Source organism: Schistocerca americana, chromosome 2, assembly GCF_021461395.2.
Source record: "Schistocerca americana isolate TAMUIC-IGC-003095 chromosome 2, iqSchAmer2.1, whole genome shotgun sequence".
NCBI lineage: Eukaryota > Metazoa > Arthropoda > Insecta > Orthoptera > Acrididae > Schistocerca > Schistocerca americana.
The window spans coordinates 1,043,893,477-1,043,906,359 of record NC_060120.1 but is presented as its reverse complement, the minus strand read 5'-3'; the positions used below and the strand labels follow the sequence as shown (position 1 = coordinate 1,043,906,359).

Genomic DNA, 12,883 nt, shown 5'->3' with positions numbered 1-12,883 from the left:
TCCCCCTTTTACCTCCACCATTCCTTCTATTCCTTCCTTCAATAAACAGTCCCTCCTCAACCAATGTCCAATCCAGTTCCGTTTTCTCTTTCTGATAACTTTCAGCATGTTTCTTTCGTCTCCAACTCTTACTAATACTTCTTCATTCCTTGTTTGGTCTTCCCATTTCACTTTTTCCATTCTTCTCCATATCCACATCTCTAGTGCCTCCAGTCTTCTTCCATCTTCAATGTCCAGGTCTCCGCACCATACAGTGCAACACTCCAGACGTAACATTTGACAAGTCTTTTCCTCAGACCTTTGTTTAGTGGCCCACAAAGTAATTTCTGTTTCCTCTTGAATCCTTCTTTTGCCATTGCAATTATTTTCCTAATTTCTGTTGAGCAATACATATCACCTAAAGTAATTAAAGTAATTCATTTGCTCTATTTCCTCTCCCCCTATTTTCATGCGGCATTTTCTCCCCTTTCCTCCAATTACCATGATTTTCGTTTTCTTCTTGTTAATCTTCATTCCATATTCTTCTAATTTTGTGTTTAGATCGTCTGACATTTGTTCCATGTCTCTTGCACCCTCTGCCATCCCAACCATGTCGTCTGCAAATCTTATACACTCCACTCTCCGACCACCTATACAAGCTCCTCTCCTTCGATCAAAACTTTCACTAATAATTTCCTTCAGATATATATGGAACATCTCTTCCCAGTTCTATTTCTTCATTCATCACACCTTCTATTCTTACTCTTGCTCTCTGGTGTTAAGTGTATCTGTTGTTTTTATTAAACTTACGAAAAAACGCTATGAACTTATGGACCAAGCTAATAAATAAGAGATATGACAGAATATCAAAAACAATGAGGATCTTCGAAAGGGTAATTGAGAAGAGGTTGCGTCTAGAAATTGAAGTATGTGAAGAACAGTTTGGATTTATGCCGAGAAGAGGAACAACCGACGCAATATTTGCACTAACAAGGGGAGGCCGCCAATTGTGAAATTCAGATTCGATTCATACTGCGCATAATAAAAGCTCATGGCCAGAGGTGTAATGTGGCAAAGCACCAAGATGCACTTCTCAGCCGTTGTCGAGAAAATCGACAGTTAAAAGAAACCGTTGCCGTGAAATACTCTCTACGTTTAATAATTCTATACAGCGTCGTGGCGCAGCGGTAAGCGCTCGGGTCCGTAATCCGAAGGTCGCCGGATCGAATATCGCCCTATGCAACCTTTTTTCTTAGTATTTGTTTTTCATAATTCAAATATATATAGTTAACGGAAGACGTAGAAACGATATTCCGAAACGAATACGTATAGCGTAAGTCAAACGTTCGAATTTGAATAGAGACCCCACGAACACAAATTTGCTGTGGCAGGTATGAAATATAAACTCCGTTACTCGCTCGTTACACTTGAATGACAGATGTTGAATGGGCCGAAACGGGCCGCCGCATAACAGCGTAGTTGCCTGCTAACTTCGAAAGAAGGTAGATGCGGTCCCTACCGCAACTTATAACATTGTCGAAAATCAGTGCGGACGGGAGAGCTTTGGTACACCCTGTTAAAAAAAACGGAAAAATGAAGGCGGTACAATTGGAGACCGATCCGCCTTCACCAACATGCATAAGCAATTCATTAATACTTTATATATATATATATATTTGAATTACAAAAAACTAATAATGGCGCGAGATTCGATCCGGCGACCTTCGGATTACGAACCCGTGAGCTTACCGCTGCGCCACGAGGGTGTAGAAAATTATTAATCGTCGAGAGTATTTCACCGCAACGGTTTCCTTTAACTGTCGATTTTCTCGACAACGGCTGAGAAGTGCGTCTTGGTGCTTTGCCACATTACACCTCTGGCCATGAGCTTTTATTATGCGCAGTATGAATCGAATCTGAATTTCACAATTGGCGGCCTCCCCTTGTAAGACAACTGATGGAGAGGCACAGAGAAGTACAAGCCGAACTGCATATGGCCTTTATCGATCTTGAGAAGGCATATGAAAGAGTGCCGAGGCAAGAGATATGGAGACGTCTGAGAAGTAAATGCCTGCCGGAAAAATATATCAGGGTGGCAGAAGACATGTATGAAGGTGCAATGACACAAGTCAGGAGCAGTGCATGTGCAACAAAGGCATTTCTAGTGAGAATAGGACTACATCAGGGATCTGCTCTCAGCCCATATCTCTTTGACTTTGTCATGGATATACTAGTCAAAGATGTGAAAAAAGAGGCACATTGGAGAATGACGTTTGCCAATGATGTTGTAATCTCTGAACCCACCCAGGAGGCACTTCCAGACAAGCTTGAACAGTGGAGAAAATCTCTAGAGGAAAGAGGAATGAGAATTAGCAGGGTGAAAACGGAGTATATGTGCACAAAGGATGCCAAAGATCTATATATTTACCTGCAAGGAGAACAACTGACGCTGGTCAAGAAATTAAATACCTAGGCTCTTACATGCAAAATGATGGAGGACTGGAGGCCGAAATGCAACACAGGATAAATAGTGGATGGATGAAGTGGAGGAAACTGAGCAGAGTACTGTGTGATAAGAAGGTTAGCTGCTGAATGAAAGGAAAGCTCTACAAGTCTGTGGTGAGGCCTGCGATGCTGTATAGCGCAGAAACTTGGCCAATTACAAAAGTCCAAGAGAAAAATATGGAAGTGGCAGAAATGGGAATGTTAAGGTGGATGAGTGGGGTGACACGAAAGGATCGACTAAGGGGTGAGTACATCAAGGGAACAGTGAACGTGGGGCCCATAGGGCAGAAGATCCAAGAAAGTAGGCTAAGATGGTAGGGACATGTGCAGAGATGAGGGCAGTACTACGGGGGGAGAAGAGTTGAAGACCTAGAAATCGAAGGATCAAGGAGAAGAGGGAGACCGAAACTGAGATCGAAAGACAAGGTAGCAGGGGACCTACGGGAGAAAGGATGGCCCAGAGAAGAAGCACTGGATAGGCATTTATGGAAGAGAAGGATCCAGCAAGGCAACGCCGACCTCACAAGACGTGGGAAAAGGCTGAGATGATGATGATGATGATGATGACAGAATATCAAAAACAGCTTATGAAACCAGACACATCTCGAAAATCTGGGGCCAAAAAAGTCCAAAGACGACTCAACAAGAATAAAGATGTTAACAATTGTTGCTGTTGTTGTTAAATGACTGTTTTGAAGCAGCTCTCAACGCTAGTCTGTCCTGTGCAAAGCTCTTTAGTTGTCATCTGAACCTGCTTGCTGTATTTAAGCCTCGTTCTCCCTTCGCCATTTTTACTCTCCACACCTTGCTCCATTACCAAACGGAAGATTCCTAGGTCTCTCAGAATGTGCGCCAGCCGATCCGTTCTTTTAATTAAACTGTTCAGTTAATTTCTGTTTACCCCAATGCGATTCGCTATCTCTTAATTAGTTATTTCATCTGCTCATCTAACCTTCAGAATTTCTGTAGCAATAAGTTTCAAAAGCTTCTATTTTATTCTTGTCCAAACTGTTTATCATCCACGTTTCGCTTCTGTACATTTAATGCTACTTTTTGTGCATTGCGGAAGATGTGTATTGGTACACATCTGCCGTTTTACCTTCGGACTAACTAAAGAATTTACTGTCCTTTGACCATAACAGAGCAAGCCTTCGTTATTACAGAGTTTTAAGCGGCGAAATGCGTTAAAACCAACTAGAGATTAGCATTCGACTGCGAGCTTCATCAACCGACAACACAGTTTCTGAAGTATCGACATACAATGGCGGAAAAAAATCACAACATCAAAAAATAATTAAACCTCCGCTGGGCACGTTGGAAAAGTTACATGACTTGGCACTTGGGGTCTTTCAAGACCCGAGTTCATTTCATTGGAGCACTTTATGTATTGTTGTGTGTTACCGTTATTTCCTTGTTGTAACAACAAATTGTTATATACCACACTGTTTTTATTTTTAGTGGATCATATATATACAATGAAAATTTGTTTCTTATTTTGTATGGCGAAAATACATCATTATATAATTTGTGCACATTTTGTTTTACATTGCTTTTTGTTACAATAACATCTTATGTTTCTACAATTTACATTCTTACATATTAAACATTATCAGGACATACCGTTTTGTTTTATCTTTTTGAAGACAACTCACATATTTTCATATTTATCAGTTTTTGCTATATCTATAGAGATCGTAACAAAAATGAAAAGAAAATGAAAACTTCAGTGAAATAAAATACCTGTTCTAATTTTGCTGTGATAGAAACACACTTACTCCTTTTTATCACATTCTAAGTATATCATAATCTGGCTGGAATGAGAACTGCATACAAATTTTGCACAATTGCTACAAATTGTTTTTTTTATTTTTTAGCTAGGTTTCTTGGACAAAGAACACCTTTGCCTTTGCTTGGTGGGTTGGTGATTCACAGGTGTACTGAGTCCTTTAGGCTCATAGTCATATCCAAGAACAAGAAGACCACTTTTTGCTCCCTTTTGAATACTCCTCCTTATCAAGTAGTCTTCTTTTGATTTAAGGATTCACAAGCTGTCATCCTAACTGCAGCAGGAACTGCCGCCTCTTCTCATTCGAAGTCAGGCTTTGTGGGTGATGATGCAACCATATAATCATTGCAGCGATTCCAGCAATGTCGATCATATTATGGAAGAGTACAAGGGGCCAGCGCTTGGTGCCACGTTTCAGGCTATAGGTACCCACAAATTGATCCATCGTGTCAATACCCCTCTTATGTTTGTTGTAATGCTCTATTACTACTGGCTTCTTTTCGTGACCAACTACAGTTCGTGATGAGTGAAGAGAGGAGACAAGTATAATTGCTGATGACTTCTTTGGTACATACTATACTAGTGATATGAAATCAGAGAATCCAGACATAGACGAATTTATTTATCTCGAACGATGTGGCTGCATCTCCTTACGATTTTCAATCTTGTTTTTCCTTCGGGTTCCGACATAGGTGGTTTTCCCAGCCAGTCCTCTCACTAAAGTTATGCCACTGAAAAAATTGTCAGCTACAATATTGTGGCCCATTTTGGACGATTTTGCAGTTAGATCTCCTATGACTCTGGTAACCTGATTTACTTCTCTCTGTTGGCCGGGTTCCCGGGTTCGATTCCCGGCGGGGTCAGGGATTTTCTCTGCCTCGTGGTGGCTGGGTGTTGTGGGCTGTCCTTAGGTTAGTTAGGTTTAAGTAGTTCTAAGTTCTAGGGGACTGATGACCATAGATGTTAAGTCCCATAGTGCTCAGAGCCATTTGAACCATTTTGTTGGCCGGGTTGTTTTCCCAAGTAAATTTATCTATTCAGTGGAAATGCATTTCTAGAATCACAAGCCCACCATATTTTTATACCATATTTAGTAGGCTTGCTTTTGACGTATTGTCGAAATGGGCATTTCCCTCTAAACGCAACAAGCTGTTCATCAGCAGTTATCGAAGAAAACTGTGAAATGAACATTTCTCAGGTGCCTCTAAATGCAGCTAATTTATCATGAATCCTACGATCTTCTCTTGTTTCTATATTATCAAATCTGAGAAAACGTGTGATAGCTTGAAACCTTTTTAGGCTCATTGTTGCTTTGAAAATAGGCCTGCCATGTTCTTTATTCCACTGTTTACTCACGTCCTCCCTACCTGATCTGTAGGCTCTAGAAGGTACATGCAAACCGATGTATTCCTCCAATTCTTCCGCATCTAGTTTATTCCATACCTTAGGTGTGCTACTAGGATAATCTTCATACCACTTTTTGTACACTCACCTAGGCTCTCTGTTAGTTTCGCTTTCCACGACGGACATTATTTCTGGGGTAATTAGGAGCTATAAGGCTTCTTTTATTGAAGTAGGGGGTACCACTTTAGGACCACGTTTATCACGAATTATATTATGAGATGGAGTTTGTCACATAGTTGGAAGCTCCTTGTGCCAAATCATTCCATTTTTTCCAATGAAATAATCTTTCAGAGTGTCGTCATTACTTACAGTAACATCATAGTCATTGTGAATGACGTCAACTTCATTATCTTCTTCTTTCATTAAATCACTTTCATTATCGACATCAGCATCATCTGACATCTGAAGAAGAATCTTATCAGCTTCTTCAGCAGGAACCCTTTTCCCATCAACCCTAGACAAAAAGTTAATCCTATATTTAAATTCTAACGTAAGTTACAAGCAAACAGTGTTTCCTACTGTTCCCTCAGTTTTCATAATTTTGGCTTACTTACGTTATAATGAACAAACATTTCTTTCTTTATATGAATAATATCATACATGTTTGCAAAACTGTAAGATTTGAAGACAAATAGTGAGCTTACCTAATAAAGCCAGCCATCATCTACTTCCCTCGCATCATCAATGCTGTCTGAAGCTTAACAACTGAGTAAGCTTCGCTGTTAATGAATTCTGCCAACTTCAGTCATTTTCTGGCAACACTGAGTCAGTTAAACCAGACCGGGTCTTTGAAAACCACAAGTGCCCATTTTCGTTTATTCCTAAACTAAGTCGTCATAAATTTAAATAAATAATTAATTAATGGTATTTGTGCATAGTAGTCATTTAGATCACAATTACGAGAGAGATGTCAGGGACTAAGAGTGTTGCAGGTCCAGTAAATAATGAAGTGCAAGAAGTTTAAATGGTATGAGGTCTCAAAAGACCCCACGTGCCCAGCGGAGGGTTAATGCAAAGTAATGAAATTTCAGGAATACATTTCTCTAGATAACATATTTAAATGATTAACATTGCAAGATCACAGGCTAAGGTAAGTGCGAGATAACCAAATGCAAGTGTGAAATGCTAGTACATTAATAACAAGTGTAACCGCCGGAATGTTGAATGCAAGCAAGCAGAAGTGCATTTGTTGTATTGTACAGGTGGCGGATGTCAGTTTGTGGGATGGAGTTCCGTGCCTGTTGCACTCGGTCGCTCAATACAGGAACGGTTAAGGCTGTTTGTGGATGACGCTGGAGTTGTTATCCGTTAATTTCCCACATGTGCTCGGCGATCGACCAGGCCGAGGTAACATGTCGACACTCTGTAGACAACGCTGGATTACATCAGCGGTATGTGGGCGACGATTATCCTGTTGGAAAACACCCCCTAGAATGCTGCTCATGAATGGTAGCACGATAGGTTGAATCACCAGACTGACGTATAAGTCATGGTGCGTGGAATAACCACTAAACTGCTCCTGCTGTCAAATCACACCCCAGGTGTAGATCCAGTGTGTTTAGCACACAGTCAGGTTGTGTGCAAGCCTCAACTGGCCTTTTTCTAACCAACACATGGCCATCACTGGTATCGAGGCAGAACCAACTATCATTAGAAAACGCAACAGACTTCCACCCCGCCCTCCAGTGAGCTCTAGCTTGATACCACTGAAGTCGCAAATGACGGTGGTTTGGGGTCAGTTGAATGCATGCTAAGGACGTCTGGCACGGAGCTGTCACTGTGGTGCCAACTCCTCCTCAAATAGCTGCTGCAGATGCAGTTACGCTGCGCCAAAGCCATACGCCGAACACGATGATTTTCCCTGTCGGTAGTGACACGTGGGCGTCCTGTGACCGGTCTTCTTGCGGCCGTACATTGTGACCAAAGCTTCAAAATGGTTCAAATGGCTCTGAGCACTATGCGACTTAACTTCTGAGGCCATGAGTCGCCTAGAACTTAGAACTAATTGAACCTAACTAACCTAAGGACATCACACACATCCATGCCCGAGGCAGGATTCGAACCTGCGACCGTAGCGGTCGCTCGGTTCCAGACTGTAGCGCCTAGAACCGCGCGGCCACTCCGGCCGGCGTGACCAACGCTGCCAACAATCATGTACAGAGGCTACATCCTTGCCAAGTCTTTCTGCAGTATCGCAGAAGGAACATCCAGCTTCTCTTAGCCCTTTTACACGACCTCACTCAAACTATTGTTGATAATTGCGTCTTCGTTGCCTTAGAGGTATTCTTGATTGACATCAACTCACCATGTCCAGTCTCAAAGGTAGCTAACGCTCGCGATTATTACAGCATATGTTTAAAGGGCCGGCCGGTGTGGCCGTGCGGTTCTAAGCGCTTCAGTTTGGAACCGCGTGACCGCTACGGTCGCAGGTTCGAATCCTGCCTCGGGCATGGATGTGTGTGATGTCCTTAGGTTAGTTAGGTTTAAGTAGTTCTAAGTTCTAGGGGACTGATGACCTCAGTAGTTAAGTCCCATAGTGCTCAGAGCCATTTGAACCATTTTTTTTTATATTTAAAGCAAACTTGGTTTGCTTTCTCAGAGACGACTTTCGTTTATGTCGCACAGCTCCTTCTTGGTGTTGCGATTTTTTTTTCCATCAATCTGGTGATTCAACCTATCGTGCTACCATTCATGAGCAGTATTCTAGGGGGTAGTACTCTCATCAAGTACTGTGTGACGACAAAAAAAGCAGAGTCGGTGTGGCGTAGAATAACAGATTTCCAAAGATACACTTATTTAATTTTGAATCAAAAATGCCTTTCAAATTATTTTATACAGCTTTCTTATTATAGTATTAGAGAATAATTCTGTTTTACAGCGCGAGTGGAAAAAGCAGGCGCATGAAGTTCATGATAAATGTAGGCTGCAGCTAATTTTTTCGCTCGTTAAATTTTAATTTCTAGAAAGAACTCGTTACAAGAATGACCCGAGCCCCGACTAGCTTGTGCTAAGGTTCCCATCTAAAGGAAAGTGCACATATTTATCAAAGATGTTATTGTATATATGTTCACGTTAGTGCTTGGCTAAACAAAATAGACATGCAGAGCTCCCGACACAAAAGAGGCGACTGTGCGCAAATAAAACCTTGAATTCCGAAACGACATTGGTTTGAGAACGTTTATGGATCCAAACAAGCCATATCCACATTAAATAGAGTAAGGCTCAATCACGGAACATTTCCAGAGCATCTACACCGACTGCGTATAAACCAAACACCAGCTTGTGATTGTGATGGTACTACTCAGAGACATACGAACCATGCACTCTTTCAGTGCAGAAAACATAGCGAGGCGAGCAACAAGTTTTTAGCACTTATTTTCAAGAATAAAATCCCGCAACCAATGTCAGTCATGTCCTTACTATCTCAACCCAACATTAAAACCTACAAGAAGATAATCGAATGTATATGTAATGGGCAGATAAAGATACAAAGTTTAACAGCAAACTAGGTACAGAAAAAGCGAAGCTACGCTAAAAGAAGGGAATATTGAGTGAGCAAAGATATATCATTATGCAGCAATGACTGAATGGTGTCCAACCGAAGTCAAAAAACAAAACAAAAACACTTATACGTCTGTGACTACCTTCCGGTCAGGATTATCTCTGTCTCACCTGTGTTAGTTCTGCAACGTAACTTCCAGATTTAAAGGTATGTAAGAACTAACTTGATTGTATTTTATTTCAGATCGCTCTGATTTGCCATGAAGTTACTTATGTAGAAAGGGGGTTATTGTTTCCAAGTGAATTGTTTCCACGGTTTGTAAAATTAGACAACAAAAATACCCACTACATAACATCATGTTAGCCGGTCTTTTAAAATGTGTTATTTCATATGAAAGCAGTAACGTACGTTGCCGGTCTAATTCTGTAACACGGGGGAAATTTATCTGTTTCCGATTCTTCCAATGAAGTGACGCTCATTGTATGAAATAATCCGAAGCATGTTAACAATCTGTGTTAGCAAACAATTGTGTAATAGAAGGGAAAATACTTCGAAAATTAGTACATATACATATATGCTCCGCATACCATTTCAGTGTGAAAGCTAGAAGGTACTGTTTATAGTGCCATAGGTTAAGGTTTCTTCTCGTTCGAGTCGTGGATGGAATGTGCGAAGAATAACTGTTTACGTGCCTTTGATCGATGTGTTAAAGTCCAATTTTAATTTCACAGTCATCAATAGTACAAAGCTGAAGAAAATTAGCAGTGAACCAATTAATGTGAGTTGTTGTTTATAATGTTATAACAAATGAGGGAAAAACACAAAAGAAACTTAATAACTGACATACTTATAGGTCCTGACTCCGCTGAATAGAAAAATAGGAAGTTGTACTTTTTATTTATTCTTATATTTTTCTTGTTCTGCGTTGCGACTGATGCAGCAGATATCAAATTTGCTGGCTATGACTAAAACGGCTATGACCTGACGGTTAAAGTTGGTCACGCCTAACAAAATTCTTACAGATTTGAACGCTAAACAATTGCGTGCATTCAGGTAGCGTAACGAACATCCGTACGCTGATATTTGTATTCGGGTGTTTATCCTGAAATTAATAATTAAATCTCCCAGTGGTCAGAAAATTTTTTTTCAGTTGTGTGAAAAAGAAAACTTTGATGTCACTATTGTACTAGAGCTATATTTGTAGTTGTTTGCACAAAAAATTCTGTTTGCCCCACTAGCGACGTGGGTGTTTAAAATACATGAATAATGTCCATTTAACTCTCTGATTAGTGCCTCATACTACAAAAGAAATGGGAATTTTATAACAGTTATCGGTAAATGGCTAGTAAATCCTTTATGCCTTTATGAACAGATGGTGAAAGCACAAAATGCAAGTAAAGAAATAATGTTGCGTAACAGAGTAATAGACATACGCAATTGTGAGCTAAACTATACTGAGGGCCACCCATGAGCTGCGATTGTTCGCCGTGTAGAACAGATGATTGCAATACATCTCCGTGCCACGTTGCAGGCAGCCATTGGGAGGACGGAAAGTCAACAACTGTTAACCAGATTACCTCTAATCTAATATAAAATCATCGCATTTGTGATCGTTCTTTCTTTCCTTCATTTCTACTTTGGCAGTCTGACATTTCCGTTATTGTTATGCATATATACAAGGCGACAATTATTGAACTGTATGAAATAAAATCGTCATACGTTCTGTCCGGTTGCGTTAGGACGTTCGAACTGCATGGTTGGCCGCAGGGCATGATGGGAATTAGTATGCGCATGCATGATTTGGTTTAACGACGAAGCCCACTTACATATGGGTAGTTTCGTCAGTAAGCAAAATTGGCGCATTTTGGGGACTGAGAATCCACTTTTCGCGATCGAGAAGTCTCTTCAACCTCAACGGATGACTGTGTGATGTGCAATGTTCAGTCACGGAATAATCGGTGCGATATTCCTTGATGGCACGCTGCTACCGAACGGTACGTTAAGGTTTTTGAAGATGATTTCATCCCCCTTATCCAAAGTGACCCTGATTTCGACAAGATGTGGTTCATGCAAGACGGAGCTCGACCCCATCAACGCAGAAAAGTGTTTGCTGTCCTGGAGGAGCACTTTGGGGATCGCATTCTGGTTCTGGGGTACCCAGACGCCACTGGCATGGGCCTCGATTGGCCGTCATATTCTCCGTATCTGAACACATGCGACTCCTTTTTGTGGTGCTATATTAAAGACAAGGTGAACAGCAACGACCCCAAAGCCATTGCTGAACTGAAAACAGCCATTCAGGAGGTCACCGACAGCATCGATGTTCCGACATTCAGCGGGTCATGCAGAATTTCGCTATTCGTCTGAGCCACATTATCGCCAATGATGGCAGGCATATCGAACATGTCGTAATCTAAATCCGGATCTGTAGTGATGTTTACATGTTGAATAAAGTGTAGGCACACCGTAGTTTATAACTAATTTACGTTTTTTTCCTGGAGTTCAATAATTGTCACTCTGTATATAATACATTTGCGCCTTTTGTGTTGAGAGATCAAGAACGATTTCACCTGAAATGCAAATCTTGGTGGTGTTGACAAAATGATGCGAACTACTCGCGTTGTGCGGGCGGCCCTTTATTGATTTTTTAAAACTTTTATCACTTGCAGCCGCTTTTGTTATTGATGTGCGCAACACTTTTGCACTCATTGCTGATATATTATTATTGATTTCGTCTTAAAGACAGAATCTAGGCTGTGGCAGCGTTCCTGAGTTTTAGGTTAGTTTGAAAGGTGGCAGTGTGGTTGTGAGTTGGCAAAGCAAGCCAAATATACGAAGACCCCGTATCCAGCGGCCGCACCGCACACTGCGCATGAGCAAAGCTTGTTATCCCCCCCTTCTGAAACAGCTAAATATTTGTGACAACGAAGAATATAAATGTCATTGTTGCTCGTTTCACTCGTAGCAATTCAAGGTGTACTCATAGGTTCCTGCTTAACCACGCACTCGGGAATGGCAATATATTAGAAAATAAATAGCAAGTAGTTGTGACAAGCAGGGAATTGCTGTTTGTGTCAGTCGTAGCAATTTAAGCTGATCTCTTAGGTTTCTGGCTAACCACACCCGAAGAAATATAACTTATTCGGAAAAATGGCCAAATATTTGTAATAGGTAAGAATACAAATGCCATGACTGGTCCCAGAATCTGTTACAAGCACGAAGATAAAAAAAGGGTAAGCATAAGGCAGGATGCGAACCTACTTCCTTCTGCTCCGTCCTAACCAAACGATCACGCCGAACACTGGCAGTGAGAAACAATATTATCATTCATAGGATGTCCTGAAGACTGCTACGCCAATGCGTCATGAAGCGACGTTTAATTGTAAAATGTCCTAACAAGGGTGACGTGATAAATCTTCAGTGCGCCAAAAACAACAGTGAGGTGTGTGTGCTGGTTATGGAGAGGCTTTATGCATAGGCAAGATGAGACGTGGGTGGTGGCTGTTGAGTCTTGTAATAGATATGAATAGGTTGTGGTATGCGACTTACCTGTAGTGTAGCCGGAAATCTGTGTATTCTTCGAAATTTTATGCTTTAATTTCCATTATTTTCTGCGTACTGAGGGCCTATTTCTGTCACAAACTGACAGAAGTAGTGTCTCTTTCGGCAAATGTATGAACTAGCACAATCGATGTGCTCGTTTTTAC

General features: G+C 41.1%; 1 protein-coding gene across 1 annotated transcript in view; it reads left to right on the top strand.

Moving 5' to 3' along the window:
• Positions 1-2,490: 2,490 nt before the first annotated feature.
• Positions 2,491-12,883, top strand: part of LOC124594659 (vegetative cell wall protein gp1-like) — a 109,895-nt gene continuing 99,502 nt past the window's right edge. Inside the window, exon 1 of the mRNA XM_047133028.1 lies at positions 2,491-2,559. Coding sequence (XP_046988984.1) covers positions 2,491-2,559 — 69 coding nt within the window. The remainder of the gene's footprint in view (positions 2,560-12,883) is intronic.